General features: G+C 35.7%; 2 protein-coding genes and 1 non-coding gene across 6 annotated transcripts; 2 read left to right on the top strand and 1 right to left on the bottom strand.

Annotated features, from left to right (window-relative positions):
* The first annotated feature begins 2,901 nt into the window (after nucleotides 1-2,901).
* Nucleotides 2,902-7,571, top strand: LOC145570560 (enolase-like). Its single transcript, XM_081629685.1, has 14 exons — nucleotides 2,902-3,061; nucleotides 4,340-4,403; nucleotides 4,542-4,654; nucleotides 4,841-4,927; nucleotides 5,106-5,186; nucleotides 5,274-5,456; nucleotides 5,555-5,629; nucleotides 5,728-5,868; nucleotides 6,005-6,199; nucleotides 6,306-6,356; nucleotides 6,698-6,786; nucleotides 6,870-6,921; nucleotides 7,012-7,068; nucleotides 7,259-7,571. Exons 1-14 carry the CDS (start codon nucleotides 2,996-2,998, stop codon nucleotides 7,337-7,339), a joined length of 1,335 nt encoding a protein of 444 aa, XP_081485811.1. The 5' UTR covers nucleotides 2,902-2,995; the 3' UTR covers nucleotides 7,340-7,571.
* Nucleotides 7,572-16,733: 9,162 nt separating this feature from the next.
* Nucleotides 16,734-16,816, bottom strand: TRNAL-UAA (transfer RNA leucine (anticodon UAA)). The gene has a single exon. It is a non-coding gene; the product is annotated as a tRNA-Leu (tRNA).
* Nucleotides 16,817-16,918: 102 nt separating this feature from the next.
* On the top strand, nucleotides 16,919-20,811 carry LOC145570561 (splicing factor U2af small subunit B-like). Of its 4 annotated transcripts, XR_014096495.1 has the most exons (7): nucleotides 16,919-17,240; nucleotides 17,798-17,884; nucleotides 17,968-18,049; nucleotides 18,472-18,598; nucleotides 18,695-19,134; nucleotides 19,272-19,335; nucleotides 20,560-20,811. XR_014096495.1 is itself a non-coding variant. In XM_081629687.1 (6 exons), exons 1-5 carry the CDS (start codon nucleotides 17,004-17,006, stop codon nucleotides 19,092-19,094), a joined length of 933 nt encoding a protein of 310 aa, XP_081485813.1. In that variant the 5' UTR covers nucleotides 16,919-17,003; the 3' UTR covers nucleotides 19,095-19,134; nucleotides 20,490-20,811. The 4 variants fall into 4 exon arrangements, 3 of the variants coding, with proteins under 3 accessions (XP_081485813.1, XP_081485812.1, XP_081485814.1); XM_081629687.1 differs by lacking the exon at nucleotides 19,272-19,335 and having other exon boundaries at nucleotides 20,490-20,811; XM_081629686.1 differs by lacking the exon at nucleotides 19,272-19,335.
* Nucleotides 20,812-20,907: the final 96 nt, after the last annotated feature.

Here is a 20,907-nt window from a genome sequence, read left to right on the forward strand (position 1 = left end):
ATCTTCTTATATTTCGTATATAATGAAATGAAACATGGAATATAACAAAAGAGTCAAAATGAGTTTATTAAAACTACATATTAGACCAGTGTTTTAAAAATTCAATGATAAATTAGTATCAATTTTCTTTTTATTAACCAAATTGGTATATAAAATTATGTATTACACATAATAGGTAGAAATAATAATTCCAATTTAATGATAATTGGTAAATTTTTTTCCAAAAATATTATAATATATGAAAGTGTGGGAGATATACAAATAAAAAGAATGAAATTTTAGTTAATCAAATTTTCTTACCTAATTACATGCATTGATAAAATGTTTATAATATTACACTATGTTGCTATTTTTCCTTCATTTTGTTATATTCTTCATATTAGAATTAGGCGAGAAACCAATTAAAGTATTAAAAAAATTGAAATCCCCGTTTAACAATAACAATAATAATAATTTTTGTAGTAAGAATCATTTTAATAGATTCATCATTTTAAATATTGTTACAAAATTATCTTATTTGAAGTAATAAAATATGATGTATTAAAGATATGATATACAAAGTAATATATTACCATAAAAGATATGTAATAATATTATGATAGTTATACGGATTATTATATTAAGATTGTCAAAGAAGATTTTAATAAAGATAGGAAAGGGGTGTTTTGGAGGGAAAAAAACTAAATCAGGAATTGACACGTGTTACTCCTAGTGTCTGTTTTAGTATTATGTTATTATTGATTAAAGAACGATCGAGGACCAAAGGGAGTTTTTAAATGTAAAGTATATGGCTATAATTAATGGATGACTTTATCCCATCTACATTTTACATTAATTTTGACCATTATCATGATACATACTTTTAGGTGGCAATTTTTTTTTATTTTTTGAAAGAGATGATAAATTGTTTAACCGTACAATTATATTTGATAATCAAATGCTAATTTGTTGGAAAATTAGATATAAAAGGATATAATTAATAGGATGTTATTAAAAATATTATAATACTCTCTCCGTCCCCAAATATTTTTCTCGGCCCATTTGACTTTTTACGGTCTTTAAGACGTGTTTTGAAACATCTAGATCTCAATTTCCATACGAGTAAAAATTATAATAATTTGATATTAATAGAATATACAACGTGACGAATCTAATAAGATATCACATGAATATATAATCTCTTATATATAGATTAATGGGAATTCATGATCAAAGTTTTCAAAATTTGATTCAAATATTAGAAATGGGAAAGCATTTGAGGATGGAGAGAGTATTTATAATTGAAAGTGAGAGAGTATGAAACCCTAACTAGTTTGTCGCGAAAACATATATGTAGTTGTAGGAATTCCATATTGGGGTCTTTACTAAAATAAAGTGTACAAATTAATCCTAAACTAATAGTTAGAGCACGTTCTTTTCACATGAACTTATATGTATAAAACTAATTGTTAGACCTGACTAGAGTACATCATCTCTAATTTCACCTCATGTTTATACCTAAAGGTGGTTGTGACTTGTGAGCCATGTCGGGTCATGCCTTGTGTTGAGCCCAAAGGTGTTGATTTAGCCCCATGAGCTACATGTCATACTGAAATTTTCAAAACGTTGATCCATGCACGATCCAAACTCATGTGCCGTCGCACTAGGTGGTGCTTGTGTGCATGTCTAAGCAAAATTTCATCAAGCTTTGTCATTTCTGGTTGTGAACTATTGTGCATTCGTGCTGGTCCCAAACAAAGACAACCCAAGTTAGTCCATGCTCCGACATGCATCACACGGGCTTAAAACAAGTCAAAATATTTAAAGCAATTTTGTGAGCAAGATTGTGAACAGGGCTTGGTTAGGCATGACTCAAAATGGTCCAACTTTTAGCACAAGCCTGTCGTAAGCCCAACATGGCACAAAGGCACGCCGGTGGGTCATGGGCTGTGCAAGAGGTTCAGTTTAAAAATTTGGCACAAACTTGGGACGTCTTGCGTTTTGGTCCGCTTATATTTGACTAACTAGGTGAAACCCCGTGCAATGCACGGATATTGACTAATTTATAATGAAAATATAATTAGATATTAAAAAACTAAATCGATTGTTCAGTATTAAACCGTATGAAATACAGTTCGTATTAAAAATGAAATACAGTTCGTATTAAAACAATAAAAACATGAGAGAGAAAATATTTAAATATGTGATAGTTATAATGTGCAAGTTGATATTTTAGGAAGTTTACTTTAGATTTTTTATAAAATAAAAGTCATAATCTAAATGCAATCTTTTTCTTAATGTAATAATATTTTTTTTAGAAAGTAATTTTGGCGGGAATTTTTTTGATAACACATTGACAAGTGTTATCTTACATTCGCTTTTAGTAGTATGTAATTGATTGATTTTTTTGATAACACATTGACAAGTGTTATCTTACATTCGCTTTTAGTAGTATGTAATTGATGATTGATTGATTTATCAAATAATATATTTCGTATAAATTATTATGTAGTCCGTTGGTACTACATGTGGGTCGGGCTATACATAGGCTTCATTTTAAAAAGGTCTACTATTCTTAGCCCGTTTTAGATTCGACCTACTTGATCACGAGGCACTCTAACATTTCACGGAGGCTTCAGGCTATACAGCGCCGCCCGTGCCCATCTTCAAGCGAGATCTTAAAACCCAAAATTTCAAGCGAAAAATGAGGTCATAATGTGAAAAACCCCACCATGCAAGAAAAACAAAAGGAATAAGAAAATTCCAAAATAAATTCATCTCATAAAAATTTCTTGATGAACAATTAACCCAATCTTAGACGTACATAAACCAACGGTCACGATCAATCAAAAGCTAAAATAGTTCGATAGACGAACACTTCTTCCTCTACTGAGTTGGGCTTTATAAAAGGTGTCTCCTTCTCAACATCTCTACCCACTTTCTCTCTCCTCTCAACCAACCGTCTTCTTCCTCTCTTTCACTCTCTCTTTTCTCACAGATCGATTCATTTTCAGCCATGGTTGCCATCAAGTCCATCAAAGCTAGGCAGATCTTTGACAGCCGCGGTAATCCTACCGTTGAGGTATCATCTCTCTTTCTCTCTCCTCTTTTTTCTCTCTCCTTTTTTTCTACCTCGTTATCATCGATAATCATCGGAATTCGATCTGTTAATTGATGTTTGATTTCGTTTAGTCTGATGTTTTTTGTGATTTAATTTGCATGAATTCGTCTGTTTTTAATTGATTTGTTTTCCGGTGTTGTTTGTTGTGTTATGGCTGCTGAAAATCTGAAGTGATGAATTTGAATTTGAATTTGTTGTGAGATTATTGTGATGCAATTTGAGTTAAGTGATTGGATTTTGCTTCTAATTTAGCTCGATTTATCATCATTGTTGTTTAATCGACGTAATATTTCATAATATCCATAATCGACGTGATATTTCGCATTAAATGAGTGTTTTCATAAATTTCAGTAATTTTTAACTGTATTTTGAATTCTGGATTAAATTTTTTGTAAATATGATTAAAAAAAAAAAATTAACCGTGTTTGTTGTATAAATTGTTGAAATGATTTGTTGATTGGATTAAAAAATTCAACGAGGTGTTATTTGTTTGAGAAACAGAGTAAAGGTGGAATATTTTGGTTGTTATTGTTATTATTTGACGTTAGATTTCGTTTATAGTGTTGTTTTCATGATTTCTATTCGTTTTTTCAGTCTTTAAGCTGATTATTTGACTGAAATTTTGTTGAATTGACTAAGATTACATTTATGTTTGTATTAATATTGCTACTAGTATGATCTACTGATAGTTTTATATTGATATTAGTTTAAGTACGGAGTGAAAAGTTTTGTGCCTCTGTTTTATGGATTAACATATTGTATAATCATTACTCGTATTATTATTAATTTTTTTATATATATATAAATGTTTCATGTTTCCATAATCGACGCAATAATTTGCTTTAAGTGATGTAATTTGAAAATTTTATTCAAGTTTTAAGCTGATTTTTGGACTGAAGTTTTCAAAGTGGTTGAGAACTTGAGATTACATGTATTTTAGTGTTATTTTAGCTTCTTAAATGATTTTCTAGCTGTTTCTCGAGGATTAAATTTGTTAGCACTAATGCGAAAGGAGTTTATAGTTGTTTGATAAAACCGCAGAAGAGTGGTTAACTGGTAAAACAAGTGATTTTAGTCTTTGATCGAGTCATGCTCCGAGCTGTTATATGACATTCTTTTGCTGACCTATTCAAGTGAATTGTTTCTAATCAATAGACTGAAGTTAGATGGTGTGTTAACTCAATGAATTTTAAGTGATTGATTTGTTGACTTTTGTCGTATGGACATATTTTTGTGAAGGCTGATATTCATCTAGATGACGGAACCTTTGCCAGAGCTGCTGTTCCAAGTGGTGCATCTACTGGTGAGTTCTCGTTCTTTATAACTGCGCTTCTTGAAGTTTATTTACCTGTTGTAGAATCAATAAATTGTATTTCTAGCTGATTGGTTATCGTTTTCAAAGTTACACATGTTTTAACAACTTATGCTTGTGAATTATCAGGAGTCTATGAAGCCCTTGAACTCAGGGATGGAGGTAAAGACTACATGGGAAAGGGTGTTTCTAAGGCTGTTCAAAATGTGAATGAGATTATTGGCCCTGCTTTGGTTGGCAAGGTATGCTTAACGATGAGAATCTATCAATGTTCAATCTTCACTTTTTTCTGTGGAACTCAACAAAAAAGTTTTTGGATGAAATTTTGGATTGAATTGTCTTACAAAACAGGACTATGTATTCTACTGCATTTCGTTTGAGGCTCTTTTATGTTGATTTCTACTAATATTTTTAATTTCATCATGTAGGACCCAACCGCACAGACTGACATTGACAACTTCATGGTTCAACAACTTGATGGAACCGTCAACGAATGGGGTTGGTGCAAACAAAAGGTTTTTACTTAATCTTATTCTTGTATGGTTTGCTGTTTTGAGAGGTGCAAGTAGGACCCATGCCGAGAGTTAAGATTGGGTTATCTTTCAAGAAATTAGCATTTGTTTCTTTAATGTACTTGATTTCCTTCATGTTTTGGTAGCTTCTTTTCTAATTTAAACTTTTTGCCACTGGCAGTTGGGAGCAAATGCCATCTTGGCTGTTTCTCTTGCTGTCTGCAAGGCTGGAGCCCAGGCCAAGAAAATTCCTCTATACCAGGTACGATGATTAGTTCTTTGGCAGTACAGTATCTTTTCCTATTGCTTTCCTGATAGTGTGCTAACGTTCTTTCTGCTCCAATTTCAGCACATTGCAGAGGTTGCTGGTAACCCTCAGATGGTTTTGCCAGTCCCCGCCTTCAATGTCATCAATGGTGGATCTCATGCCGGAAACAAGCTTGCAATGCAGGAGTTCATGATTCTGCCTACTGGAGCTTCCTCATTCAAGGAGGCAATGAAGATGGGTAGTGAAGTGTACCACCACTTGAAGGTATTATATACCTTCTCTAATGTAGTAATGCATCATACTTTTGACCTCTGCCTTAACTCTAGATACTTATTTCCTTTTTCCTGTTTCTGTGAATCCAGAGTGTGATCAAGAAGAAGTATGGTCAAGATGCAACCAATGTTGGTGATGAGGGTGGCTTTGCTCCTAACATCCAGGTGACCAACAACATTCGATACCTAGTCCATCCACAATACCAGTGTATGTGGATATGTTTGTAGGGCTATTTATTCATGTATTACCTTTGCATTTACAGGAGAACAAGGAGGGTCTTGAATTGCTAAAGACTGCCATTGAGAAGGCTGGATACACCGGCAAGGTGGTCATTGGAATGGATGTTGCTGCATCTGAGTTCTACAACGAGGACAAGACCTATGACTTAAACTTTAAGGAAGAGGTATGCTTGTGTTCATTTGATTTTGTAAAGATTGATAACATAATGGACTAGTTTGTAGGCTTTATTCCCTATCTGAAGTTTTTTGGATCCTTGTCTTGTTTTGCTTGAAATGCTGATCACTTTGATTATATTGCAGAACAATGATGGATCAAAAAAGATCTCTGGGGTTGCCCTTAAGGATCTTTACAAGTCATTTACATCCGAATACCCCATTGTATCAATTGAAGATCCCTTTGACCAAGATGACTGGGAGCACTATGCCAAGATGACTGCAGAAGTGGGAGAGCAAGTACAAATTGTCGGAGATGATCTTTTGGTCACCAACCCTAAGGTTAGCATGATTGCATTCTCTTGACTGCTAGAATTTCGTATTGTAGGATTAGCTGAAGCCGCCTAGTTTAGTCCTTATTTAACTAAATAATATTCAATCTTTGCAGAGGGTTGAGAAGGCCATCAATGAAAAGTCCTGCAATGCTCTTCTTCTAAAGGTTTGATGATATACCCTTCCACCATACTTTTTCTGTAATTAAGTTTATTGTATTTGTTCTATCAATTATGGAACCATGTACCAACAAAGTGTTGGCTCACTTGGTAAGGTTCCTCAAATTTTAGAGGTTTGAGGTTTGAATCCTACCAAGTGAGGGCGCTTGGGGTAGGGAATTCAATTCCTTACCTCTTTTCTACTCCAAGTGCCTGTTCCGCAAATACTAGACCAAATAACTTGGAGGGTTGTGGTCTAGTCAGGATCTCTCATACCATTCGAAAAGAAAAAAGTTATAAAACCATGTAATGAGCATGTATTTAACCCTTTATTTTCATTTTGGTCCAGGTTAACCAAATCGGATCTGTGACTGAGAGTATTGAGGCTGTGAAGATGTCCAAGCGTGCTGGGTGGGGAGTGATGACCAGCCACCGCAGGTTTGTGTATAAACAATTAAACATGTCCATATTCTTCAACATTTTGAATGGTTGATCTTATGATTTACTTTCCTTGGCTGCAGTGGTGAAACTGAAGATACTTTCATTGCTGACCTTGCTGTTGGTCTTTCTACGGTATTACACTTGTGCTACTTTTGAGAACTTTGGAGTCAATATGCTGTTCTTCGTCATGACATGTTTCCTATTTGATTCTTTTGTCAACAGGGTCAGATCAAGACCGGAGCTCCATGTAGATCTGAGCGCCTTGCCAAATACAACCAGGTCAGTTGTAGCCCCTATATTTTACCAATGCCATACACACTTCTTTACGGATGTGTTTCTACTTAGGTAAGTTTAGGTAGTTTGGGGAGCGAGACATGAGCAGTTTTGCTAAAGCATGAAACAACAGGTGGGGTTTTGGGGGGGAAAGAATTATTGATGTTCTCTAATGCTCCATCTTTGTTATGTACAGCTTTTGCGTATTGAAGAGGAGCTTGGTAACAAAGCTATTTATGCCGGAGTTAACTTCCGTGTGCCTGTTAAACCCTACTAAGTAGTAGAATTTGCAGTCAAGAGAGTTACTTGTTTTTGAGAAAGAAGCTTTGTTTACTATCCGTTAATAACAGACCAGAGCCTAGAGTGTTGCGGAGCAACTTTGTTGTTAAAAGTTTTGTTAAGAGCTTTAACACTAATTAGCGTTAAATGTTTTGGAATCTGGCGGTTGCTTTGGTTTTATGTTTTTTTATTTCATCTAGTGAATGAATGTTTAGCTTGAGTCTTGTTAATGTTCTTTGCATAGCTCAAGTTTGCAGCCCGCGCTTCCCATGAATTGATAGGGTCATGTTCTGTTTAAGATGCTTTTTCCCCTTTGCTTAACGGTGAGTGACATTGTGAATGAACATGACCACCTCGGAATGCAAAAGGCGCGACACATTGCAAATGCATCTGTTATACCCTCCTAACACATTAGAAAACCACTAATTGAAGTACGCATGCATCATATAGACTATACACTAATTCTTATAGGCGGTTACTTAACGGGTTGCTTATTTAGGGCTTGTTCATATTTACTGAGATAAGTTGAACTGAATTGTTTATAAGAGAAGGAAATTAGAAATTGAGCTAAACTGAACTGAAATTATGCTAAAGTGAACAGATTCTTAGTATTTAGAGGTTAAACATATATAATTAATTAAACATAAAGAATAACTAAACTACTTTGATTACTTATTAAAAAAAAAATACTTTGATTACACAACCTTAGCATCACAACTAGAACGTTAGTAAAATTCAATAAAATTAATTAATCAAAGTAAATTAATTAAACCTTCAATAAAATTAATAAATAATCAAACAAAGATTAAGGATTGCACACCCTCTTAAAGTAATTATCAAAATCGAAGAGAGAAGAATGTTGGTTTCCAATGGTCAAATGACCATACTAAAGACTTTGGAACACATAAATGGCAACACTTTGTAAAAGAGAAACCTTATGTATGTCCTATGTATTATGAACCTGTCACATTTTCTTTATTATAAGTGAATGGGGCAAGGTATAGTACATTTCTTCATCTTTGTGTGGAAGATTCTAGGTGCCCTTTGGACATCTTATAAATAGGGGAATCTTGGAGGTGTTTGGCAAATCACTCCATAACATGTTTTGTGAGGAAAACATCTAAGAGAGAAAGAGAGAGCCACAGGACCACAAAATATTTTTATCATCTTTAATCTCAAGTTAGTCAGCATTTTACCATTACATTTGAGGGAAACAAAATATTTTTATCCATTTAATTTGGGTGAAGTCAATTCATAATTCTACTTTCAAATTTTTTGGATTTTTGCGTTGCCAAAATTTTTTTGGAAAATATTATTTTTCCAACACTATTAAGTAATTATTATTAAGGAATGATTTGCTAAAGGTCAAACCTTGAGAATATTTGGTGCCTATATTGTGCCTTGATTACAGGGATTTATTTTACTACTTTACATGTAAATATCTTGCTGATTTTATTCCCCTAATTTCTAGTAATTAGTATCTTGTATAGCCTTTTAGTTAGAGTCTTATCCTTACTTGTAACTATTTATACGTGTGAATAATCAATGAGAAAATCATCCCTTCAATCACTCTTCTATATGGTATCAGCCTTCTGATCTTCTTCTTCTACAATTTTCTCTTGTGCAATCCTCTACAATGTCTATACCAACCCAAACTCCCTCCTATCACATTCCCAATGGTGGCGATCCCGCAAAACCCTTCATATTTCTTAATATCCATAATACAATCAAACTCACTCCCACAAACTATCTTTCCTGGAAAATGCAAATTGAAGCCATTCTTGTTGGTCATGACCTTTATCAATACATAGATGGTTCTCTTCCCTGCCCTCCTACTGTTGTAACCATAGAAAATGAGGAACAAATCAACCCTGATTATTCCTTTTGGACTCGTCAAGACAAGCTGCTTTATGGTGCTCTCATTGGTACTCTCTCGCCAAACTTGGTGCCGCTGGTATCTCAAGCACGTACCTCAAAGGCTATGTGGGACATTCTTGCCAAAATTTATGCAACCCCTAGTCGTGGCCATATCAAACAATTGAAAGATCAATTGCACCGCATTACCAAAGGAAACCGCTCCGTCACTGAATTCATGCAGGACATTAAAACTTGCGCGGACCAACTTGCAGCCTTAGGAAAGCCGGTTGAGCATGAAGACTTGGTCGATCGAGTTCTCTTTGGTCTCGATGACTCCTACAACTCTGTGATTGAGTCGGTCAATGCAAGGGACTCAACCATATCCTTTGAAGAATTACATGAGAAACTTATTAATAAAGAACTCTCTATTAAACAAAGTCGTGCCGATCCTTCCCTCCCTGCAACTGCTTTTGCTGCCTCTACTCGGAATCAAGCCCGTACCTATGGTACAAATAACCGCAACAATGGTCGAGGTATCCTTCCTACCCCTAACACTTATAATAAGCAGTCTCGTCCCTTTCTTGGCAAGTGTCAATGGTGCCGAGAGCAGGGTCATGTGGTTGCTCACTGCCATTTGTTTACTGAACGTTTTCCTAATGCTACTCCACCATCGTTTCACACAATTAAACAAAACCCCAAGCCTCAAGCCAACATGGCAAGTCTAGCTGCCTCATCCTCATCCTCCCCATGGCTTCTTGACAGTGGTGCATCCCACCATGTCACGGCGGACCTTAATAATCTCTCACTACATGCTCCCTATGATGGAACAGAGGAGTTAATTGTTGGTGATGGTATGGGCCTCAAAATTACTCACTTTGGTTCTCTTTCTTTCTCTTCTCTTACACTTAACAATGTGTTAGTTGTTCCTGCCATGTCTAAAAATATTATTTCCATTTCTCAACTATGCCAAGATAATAATGTCTCTGTTCTTTTCTCATTAAACTCTTTTCTTGTGAAGGATCTCCAATCGGAGGAAATTCTACTCCAAGGGCTGGTTAAGTCGGGCATCTATGAAATAAAGTCCGAATCTCCTAGGGTCTACGCAAGCACAAAAGCCACCTCTCTTGATTGGCATCACCGTTTAGGACATCCCTCTCAAAATGCTTTTAGGCAACTTATTTCGAGAAATAAACTTAATATTCCTAGTATTTCTACTTTAGATTGTAATTCTTGTGCTTGCAATAAAAGTCATAAACTTCCATTCTCTACTTCCTCTATTACTTCCAATGTTCCTCTACAATATGTTTACACTGATTTATGGACCTCCCCTATATACTCTCATGATGGTTTTAAGTACTATCTTATTTTTGTTGATCATTATACTAAATACATTTGGTTATATAACTTAAAACAAAAATCCGACACCAAAAATGTATTTATTCGTTACAAAGCACTTGTTGAAAAACATTTTCAACTTCCTCTAAAAACACTCTATTCTGACAATGGAGGGGAATATGAGACTCTAAGAACCTATTTGTCTATTGATGGCATTTCCCGTCTCACAACTCCTCCTCACACTCCACAGCATAATGGCTACTCCGAGCGTCGTCATCGTCACATTGTAGAAACATTCCTCTCTCTCCTTTCTCATGCCAACATGCCCTTAGAATATTGGACTCATGCATGCTCCACGGCAGCCTACTTAATAAATCGCCTTCCAACACCTACTCTCAACAATGAATGCCCCTATTCAAAACTTTTTGGTGTCCAACCAAACTATGCAAAACTTCGAAGTTTTGGGTGTCTTTGCTACCCTTGGTTAAAGCCCTACACCTCTCACAAATTAGACCCAAAGTCCAAACCTTGTGTCTTTTTAGGCTACTCTCCCACTCAAAGTGCATACTACTGCTTAGAACTCAACTCCCATCGTATCTACACCTCTCGTCATGTGCACTTTGTTGAGCATGTATTTCCTTTCAAGGAGAAAAATAAAAACTCTTTCTCACTGCCCACCTTGATAGAAGAGTGGGCTCCCTTCACACTACCCATATTACAAACAAAATCTACCCCAACACATGATCAACAATCACCACAACCCACCCCTCGATCTCAATACTCTTCCGCTGCCGAAAACGCCACCATTCCCTCCCACTCACCTCCACCTACTCCTCCTCCTCCTCCTCCACCTACTCATCACATGTCCACTCGTCTTCAACATGGAATTAGGAAACCCATCACTAAACTAAATTTGAATGCAGAGGCTCAGGAAGTGGAGATTCCGAAAAACATCACTCAAGCATTAAAGAGTCCAATTTGGCGTAAAGCCATGGATGAAGAAATTAGTGCTCTAATAAAAAATAAAACTTGGGACCTTGTTCCCTCCTCTCCATCACAAAATGTAGTCGGGTGCAAGTGGGTCTTTCGTATCAAGAAAGATAAAGATGGTAACATTATCCAATATAAGGCACGTTATGTTGCAAGAGGTTTTAATCAAAGAGCAGGGATCGATTACGGAGAAACCTTTAGCCCGGTTGTCAAACCTGCTACAGTGCTCTTGGTTCTTTCTCTTGCGGTTAGTAAAGGTTGGCCTTTGCGTCAATTAGACATAAATAATGCTTTCCTTCAAGGCACACTCTCTGATGATGTTTATACCATTCAACCTCCCAGCTACGGTGACCCTCACAACCCAACTCATGTTTGCAAATTAAACAAGGCTCTCTACGGTTTAAAACAAGCTCCAAGAGCTTGGTACACGGAGCTACGGCAACATCTACTTAACTTGGGATTCAAAAACACAATCTCAGACTCATCTCTCTTCACATTGCATACAAATGGTAATATTATTTATTTGTTGGTTTATGTTGATGACATTATAGTTACAAGCAATGCAACAATTTTTCTTGAAGAGTTTATCAAGAATCTAGCAGCTCGTTTCTCACTGAAAGACCTTGGTGAACTATCTTATTTTTTGGGTGTGGAAGTAATGCCTCACCCAAATGGTATTTTCTTGAGTCAAAAGAGATACATTGCTGATATATTAAGTAAAGCAAACATGGACGATGCGAAACCAGTTGCAACACCACTAGCAACCCATCCTCCATTGACTATTCAAGGCAAACTCCTCAATGATCCCACTGAGTACCGTTCTCTAATTGGTAGCCTTCAGTACCTTGGTCTCACAAGGCCGGATGTGGCATTTGCAGTTAACAAGCTAGCTCAATACATGCAACGTCCTACTGAAGAGCACATGCAATCTCTCCATCGTCTTCTTAGATATCTTAGTGGTACGTCCAATATGGGGTTAACCATACACAAAGACTCGCCACTTACATTGCATGCCTATTCCGATGCGGATTGGGCACGAGACAAAGATGACTACATATCTACAACAGCATACATTGTTTACTTGGGAAAAAATCCAATCTCTTGGGCATCAAGGAAACAACGTACAAGAGCTAGATCATCAACCGAAGCTGAATATCGGGCAGTAGCTAGTGCCACTGCTGAAATACTTTGGGTTCGAAATTTGTTCAAAGAGCTTGGTCACACTCTACAATTGGCACCAGTCATCTATTGTGACAATGCAGGAGCTACTTACGTGAGTGCTAATCCTGTCTTTCATTCTAAAATGAAGCATCTAGCTCTGGATTATCACTTTGTTCGAGAGAACGTCCAATGTGGAAAACTACGAGTTGCTTATATCTCCACAAATGACCAGCTCGCTGATGCCCTCACCAAGCCACTTCCAAGAGTCATCTTCACAAATTTGGTTCACAAAATTGGGCTCTCATCTTGGTCGCCTATTTTGAGGGGGCGTATTAAGGAATGATTTGCTAAAGGTCAAACCTTGAGAATATTTGGTGCCTATATTGTGCCTTGATTACAGGGATTTATTTTACTACTTTACATGTAAATATCTTGCTGATTTTATTCCCCTAATTTCTGGTAATTAGTATCTTGTATAGCCTTTTTAGTTAGAGTCTTACCCTTGCTTGTAACTATTTATACGTGTGAATAATCAATGAGAAAATCATCCCTTCAATCACTCTTCTATAATTATAACTATGTGAGATCATAGAAATGTAAATACCGAGCTTAATAAGAATCTCTCAACACTATTTTAAGGGTTACCTTATTATAAATTAGGGATTACTTGTTTTTTTAAGGATTGATCAGTCATAAATCAAGGGTTACTCAATTTTTTTATTAATAAGTATCTAATGGGTCACTTTAATAATTAATATTTTATGGCTTAACTAGTATTTTTAAGGTTACTTTGTTAGTATTATAAGGATTACATATTTAATATTTTAAAAGTTACTCAATTATACAAATCAAGAGTTGTATTTTAAGGGTTGGTTAGTCATAAATATGAGGGATTACCTAGTTATAAATTAGGAGTTATTCATTTGATATTTGAGTTTTTAGTTATTTCTAGTATTCTTCTATCCAATCTCACATCTCCATTGTTATTCAAAGAAAGTATCAATGAAATTATTAGTAAGTTGGCACTATATTACATAGATCAGTTTATTCAGCATAGGAAAGGAAATCTTATAAATCTCACATTGGTTATAACTGTATAAGCATTCCTAGAGCTGATTTATAGTACAACGTCCCATGTGCATTTATGTGCAATACATTTTGATTTCCACTTAACCATTTAGACAAACCTAATAAAGTGATATTTGTCGATGTTAAATTTACCCATAAAACAATAAAATTAAATATTCACACTGTCAAATATAACTTTATCAAGAATTCAAAGAAAAACTAATCTATATCTATACTTAATATTTAAAAACTCTAATAAAAAAAGACAGAAAAACATGTCTCAATCCTATTACTTCTCTATATCTTCTTCTCTAACCAAGTGTCACATGTCTTCCTAAATTATTGATTTATTATTGCACTATTTTTGTAATACCCCTCGTTATTAGGGGGGCAAACAGGCAAACAGATTAGGCCGGGTCAGATTAGGTCGGATCACTTTCGTGTTCGGGTCACTTCAGTTTCGGGTGAAAAACCTTCAACCCACTTGACCTGTTTAGTATTTCGGGTCAGAATACTTGACCCGAACCTGATCTATTCGGGTTTGGGTCAGTTTCGGGTCAACCTGATTTGGCCTGATTTTTTCATCCAATTTCATTATTTATTAAAAAAAAAAAATTATAAGAGGATAGTTTTGGTTTTATATAGATAGATTTACATTTACAAACTCATTACGAAGAATCTAAAATCGCAAATTAAACGGAATTCATAAGGCAGGATTAGAAATAAGAAATTACAAAATACAAGTATGTTTTTATCTTTCAACTACAGGTGTATTTCCATCCAAACTCCAAAGTGCATTGGCTTCTGACTCTTGAGCACAAGAAGCATATGAAATAACCCGAATCTTGTGCATGCACCATCCAATTAAATCACAAAGTTAAACGAAGTATATATATATATTCAGTATAAGGTGGGTAAAATTCCAATAATCTAAACTATATTTAACCCTCAAACACAATTTTAGAGAAATTATTTCTGTAACAAAGAAATAAACCACACTCAAACAGAATTAGATAAATAAATAATTCGAAGTTACGAAACAAAATAGTGTTAGATCGATGATGAATTGAAGTTGGATCGACGATGTGGAAGTGGAGTAAATCGACAAGCTTCAATGGAGTAAATCGACAAGCTTCAATGGAGTTTAGAGTAGCTTTAAAGAGAAAAACAACAATGAAGAGGATTTTCAGGATTGAAGAGAGAGAAAATTTAAGAGAGAGAGAGAGAGAAGGGCAGAAAAAACGGCTGGGAGAAAGTGAGAATAAAGATATGATTATAGGGTTTTTGAGTTTATAACGAGGCTCTTTGAATTTGGACTGAAGGTTTCTTTACGGTTTTTTTTGGGGTTATCAGGTCGAGTTCTAGTTGACCCGACCTGATTTATTTTTCGGGTTATATGGATTATTTTCGGGTTGAAATTTTCAATCTTAACCTAATTCATTTAATTTTTATGTCGGGTTCGTGTTGACCTATTTAAGTTTTCGGGTCAAAAACTTCAACCCTAACCCGCTATTTTCGAGTCGGGTTTGGATCGGGTTTTCAGGTCGGGTCAGCTTTTACCAACCCTACTCATGATTGCTTTTAAAGAGATTTGATATACTACTCATATTAACAAGGTGCATCTTCCTTTTAGGGAACTTATATGTTAAGATACTCCATAGTTAAGCATGTTTGATTGGAAGTAGTATTAAGATGGGTGACCTCTTGGGTTCCAAAAATTTAACTTTTTTTAATCATTTTTCCGATTACACATAATAACCATAATGACCTATTGATATTTCCTCATTCATCTCTCAATATAGTATTCTTTGAATAACCAGTGCATTGCACGGGCCAGAAGCTTAGTTCTATTATTGTTTTCTTTCCAAAAGCTTAGATCGGATGAATTGACACACAAAGTAGCCATATTTAAAGTTGTTAGCCTTTAACTTTATGTGAACTAATGGATTGAGAAGAGTCATATTAATATGTCAATTTGTCACAAATCATTTTACTATACATGTATTATTATGTAAATGGTTTAAAAAATCAATCTCTTAACTACAAGCAAAAAAGGAAATTTTGTATTTTAGCACAAAAAAAAAAAAAAAAACCTAAAAATGGTTTTTAACACCCAAAAAAAAAAAAAGTTTAACAAATTGGTTTTACCACCACTTAACTAATTCCGTCTAAAAATTCATTAAGTGGGGCTATGAAACCACGTGTCGCTTCTTATTAGGCAAAAAAAAGAAAAAAAAATTAAAAAAAATATATATAAAAAAGCCCTAAATCTACCAACCACCCTAGCCCTACCACTGCCCACCATCAGTGCCACCCTCATCTCCTCCCCTGCCTAGTGCAACCGCCACCCATCGCCGACGCATCCACTCCCCCATCTTAAACCCGACCCACCTGAATCCTCCCCTTCCCTTTCCCGTAGTCCTACATCGGCCCTAAACCAACTAATCGCAGCCTCCTTCCCCAAAAACGGCCACGAATTTGGCCATTTTTTGGGACGGAGGGTTACAGTTTGGGCGTTTGGCGATGATGGGGCGGTTTAGGGCTAGGGGAAAAGGAGGGGGAGTGTTCAGATAGGTCGGGTAAAGGGAAGGGGAGGGGATGCATCGGCGACTGCATTGGATGAGGGTGGAGAAGCAGGTGGCAGTGGTGGGGTTGGGTAGTTTTAGGATTTTTTTTTAAGTAATTTTTTTAAACCAAAAAAATGGTGACACGTGTCAATGTGGACCTCACTTTAATGGATTTTTTGGACGGAGACCTTTAAGTGGTGGTAAAATCTAAATTTTTTTTCTATTGTTATATTAATTTTTTTTAGGAGGTATTAAAAACCATTTTCAGTCTTTTTTTTTTTGTGTTAAAATACAAATTTCTAGCAAAAAAAATACATATTTACCTCTTAAAATTTTAGATCTCAAATTCGTGTGGGATAACCTCAAATTTCTCTCATAATTGGGCAAAAATTAAAAAAAACCTATACCTTAACTTGCAAGCTGTGGGGTTCGAACCCACGCGCACTTATGTGCAGAAGATCTTAAGTCTTCCCCCTTAACCACTCGGGCAAACTTGCTTAATTGGTAATCAAATCCAAAAACAACCTATATAAATATACATTAATAAATAAATAATACCCTTAAACAAACAAAATAAACACCCTATAAAAAGAGAAAAAAAAAAAAAAAACCCAAAAATCCTGAAATTCTCCAACGTCGTCAAACCGAAACCCAACCCTTAGAGAGGAGAGAGAAAGTTCAACAATGGCGGAACATCTAGCTTCGATATTCGGGACAGAGAAAGATAGAGTGAACTGTCCGTTCTACTTCAAGATCGGAGCTTGCAGACATGGAGATCGTTGTTCAAGGCTTCATACTAAGCCCAGTATCAGCCCTACTTTGCTGCTTGCTAACATGTATCAACGCCCTGATATGATTACTCCTGGTGTTGATCCTCAAGGCCAACCCCTTGATCCCACCAAAATTCAACAGCACTTTGAGGTTTGAGTTTTTTAAGGGTTTTATTTTGTTGATTTGATGTTAGGGTTTTCAATCTTTTTATGTGTTTTTTGAGATTTGTGTTTGGTTGCTGTTTGTGTCAGATTAGTGTTGAATTTAATCTGATTTGTTTACTATGGAGTATAAGTTTGTTTTTGTAATCCAATTTATAACATTTTTGGAACTTTAGTTTTTTTCAAATTAGGGTTTGAGTTAGTTTAATTTGTATTGAATTGTTTGTTTAAGCTGTGAGACTCCCCTGAACAATAATGAAAATGTCTGTTGGTGATTTTGTGATATTAAATATGGGGCTTTTTGGGTTAGAATTTTAGTTGATGGGTGAGATTACTAAAATGCTCGGTTTTCGTATTCGGTTTAGTGAACTTGAATTTGTTGAAGCTTAATATGCTTTTGGACTGTTATGCATGGAATTGTTGGGACTTTCGTTAGTTATTGTAGTCGTGTAGAAGTTCCTTGTTCAATAATTTGTTTTTGTTTCGATTTTAAGGTTATCATTAGATGATGTACTGATAGTTTGATGTTTTAATATGAATGTGCAGGATTTTTATGAGGATTTATTTGAGGAACTAAACAAGTATGGGGAGATTGAGAGTCTCAACATATGTGACAATTTGGCTGACCATATGGTATTGTTTCCGATTACCATACTTTGATTGTTTAAATTATCATATATGATTACAACTTTTGATAGTGGTTTATCCGTGTGTAGGTGGGTAATGTTTATGTGCAATTTCGAGAGGAAGAACATGCTGCTGAAGCTGTTAGAAACTTGAGTGGAAGGTTTTATGCTGGTATATTATCTTCTATTTCTGAAAGAATTCCTTGCATCTCTTTTTTTTGTTGTGATGCTTTTTGTTTGTACCTTTTGTAAATAGGAATCTCTTTCCCTCTAATACTGAGTTTCCACTAATTATTTTTGTTATTCCTTTTTTCCACGGAATTTTTTTCTTATTCCTTTTTCCCACTGAATCTATACTGTATTACATTGCTCAATGGTTAATTGAAGGGCCATAATTCCTGGTCTGGAACTATGAATGGCCCTTGAGAAATTAAGTAACAATGATGTCTCCTTTGCTTTGATGAATGTTGCATAATATGAAATTCTTCATGGAGAGCTATGAAAAACATAGTTGTATCAAGTTTCTGCAGCAGCTCTGAATGTGAATGTAGCTAATTTCAAAGCTCTGATGCCATTTTATATTAAATCTTGCAGGCCGTCCAATTATTGTCGACTTCTCTCCTGTAACAGACTTCAGGGAAGCAACATGCAGGCAGTATGAGGAGAATGTGTGCAACCGTGGAGGTTACTGCAACTTTATGCATTTGAAAAAAATAAGCAGGTAATCTTAATGTTATCACCCTCTTTATCTGGTTGGTTGGCTAGTTTTATACTTTTTAGTAACATACTTTTTTTTGGTTGTTTACATCAATTTCAGGGAGCTCAGACGTCAGTTGTTTGGAAGGTATAGAAGGAGGCGTAGCCGTAGTAGAAGTCATAGTCCTCCACGACATCGGGGACATGGAGATCGTCCCCATGGTGGCCGTGGTGGATATGGTGGTAGAAGAGAGGATGATAGAAATCAGCGATACCCTGACAAGGGTAGGAGGCCTAGGAGCCGTAGCCCTGGGCATAGGGGAAGAAGTCCTGTAGGTAGAAGGGATAGGAGTCCAGTGAGGGAGAATAGTGAGGAAAGAAGAGCAAAGATTGAGCAGTGGAACAGGGAAAGAGACCAGACTGATAATGGGAATAATGATGTTAGTCATGATGCCAATGATAACCATGCGAATGGGTCCGTGGAGAATGGGGAGGATTACTATGACCGTCCTCAACAGTAAATGGATGAAGTGGTTTAGCAGACAATATACACTACTTTTGGTATGTATCATCTACCCTGTTTCAAATTGATTGAAGTATATGGCTTCTTAGGATAAGAACTTGATAAAAGCATATTTTACCCTTTTTCAACAGCCCCATAGAAGGTTATAGCTTACCACCCATTTTCCACTGTGCAGGTGGAGTACAGGTTCATTGCTTAAAGATAATGAAAGTAAAACCTTTTTTCCAACTTTTGAAATGGTAAATGAAAAAAAATTCTAATTAAACAAGATTAAAGCAAGAACTTCTGTCTAATCTCTATCTCTTAAAGGTTTTTATTATTTTTTTTCCCTTTTAAACTTATTTTGGTCTCATTTTTCCCTCTTAAGTCCAATCTCTTCAATTTTTTAATGAGTTTGCAATGGTCACATGACCTGGCCGTCCTGGGGTGACCATGGTCCTGACCCAGGCATTTTATGGCACAGCACTGCATGCGGGCCTAGTGGGCCTTGCTGGTGCAAGGTCACTGGTTACACGTGCGTGCATACTTAAAGCTCTTTTCATTAACATAACAAATGAACTTCAACACAATGAGCAAAAATGGTTAATGAATATGGAAATTCATGTTAATGAATCTACAGAGTGGTTAAAGCTTTGTATTTGACATGCGTTTTGTATATTTTATTAAAATCATTCAACGATAGAAGTTTTACTAATTTAAAAATCATACAATTCCTTAAAAATTTTAATCAATTGACACGCCAAATCTTAGTATGGATGTTTGATGAAGTACACAGAGTACAGAATGGCTGACTTAGGGAGGGGGACTGTGTATTTTTGCAAGGTTGTTTTATGAGCTGAACATCAGTAATATGTTGGCCTCCAAAAAATAACAGGAATTGTGAAAGTGGTTAGACCTAACACCTAGCTATATTGTGCAAAAAATAAAACAGGAATAGTAAAAGTGGTTACACTTGAAGGGACAGGACTTTTTTTTGTGGCATATAGTCAATCCTTGTTCAAGTTTGGGAGTAAAAGCTATCAGGCATACTAGAATTGCACATTGATTAAATTCAACCAAGTCAATCCTTTCTCTTTACATAAACCCTGCTGATGTAATGTTTTTGAGAATGCCAGTTAAGTGTTGCCGGCTTGTTAGAAATTTTGAATAGCTTTTAGCCTTTCCTATAGTTCAGCAGTTTTGAGTCTTTAGTATTCAGTTGCACTTGCATTAATCTTGTTATTTTCCAGAACATGATATATTGGTTCATAAGCAGTATGGAGAATGAAATGTATTCCCATCCGCCTGGAAATCAGTTGCAAATGTGTGATAGGTTTGGTTTCATGCTTTAGCGGGAACTATCCCAGTATGTTTTTTGGTCGTTTAATCTTACGTAGTTTGTCAAGGTGTGCAGGTCCAGGTTTTCCTGTAAGATGGCAGAGACCTCATCTTTTATAGCAGCTTATTGTTATATTTCTATACAGGTTGTCTGTTATCAGAATCAGCTCGTTTGCAGAATCTTTTTAATGTTGAAGTGATGGATGGATTGAAGATTTTACGTGCCGACGAGAAGCTTCAGTTTAGTTCTTGGTGTGTAATATTTTTTTCTCAGGGACCATATTGCAGTGTCAAAGTTTCTTTGCTAATGTTTTAGTAGACTGTTTGCTTTCATATGTGAAGACTATCTAACTGGAAATCTGGAAATGTATTAAATTCTATCCTGTTTTTTGGTTTTACTTTGCTCATCAGTGTTATTTTATACGGAGTATGTAATGTACAAAAGGCAGGAGGAAAAATCTTCAACCCATGAAATTTCTTCCCGTGTCCAATTG

Source organism: Chenopodium album, chromosome 12 (genome assembly GCF_948465745.1).
Source record: "Chenopodium album chromosome 12, dcCheAlbu1.1, whole genome shotgun sequence".
NCBI lineage: Eukaryota > Viridiplantae > Streptophyta > Magnoliopsida > Caryophyllales > Amaranthaceae > Chenopodium > Chenopodium album.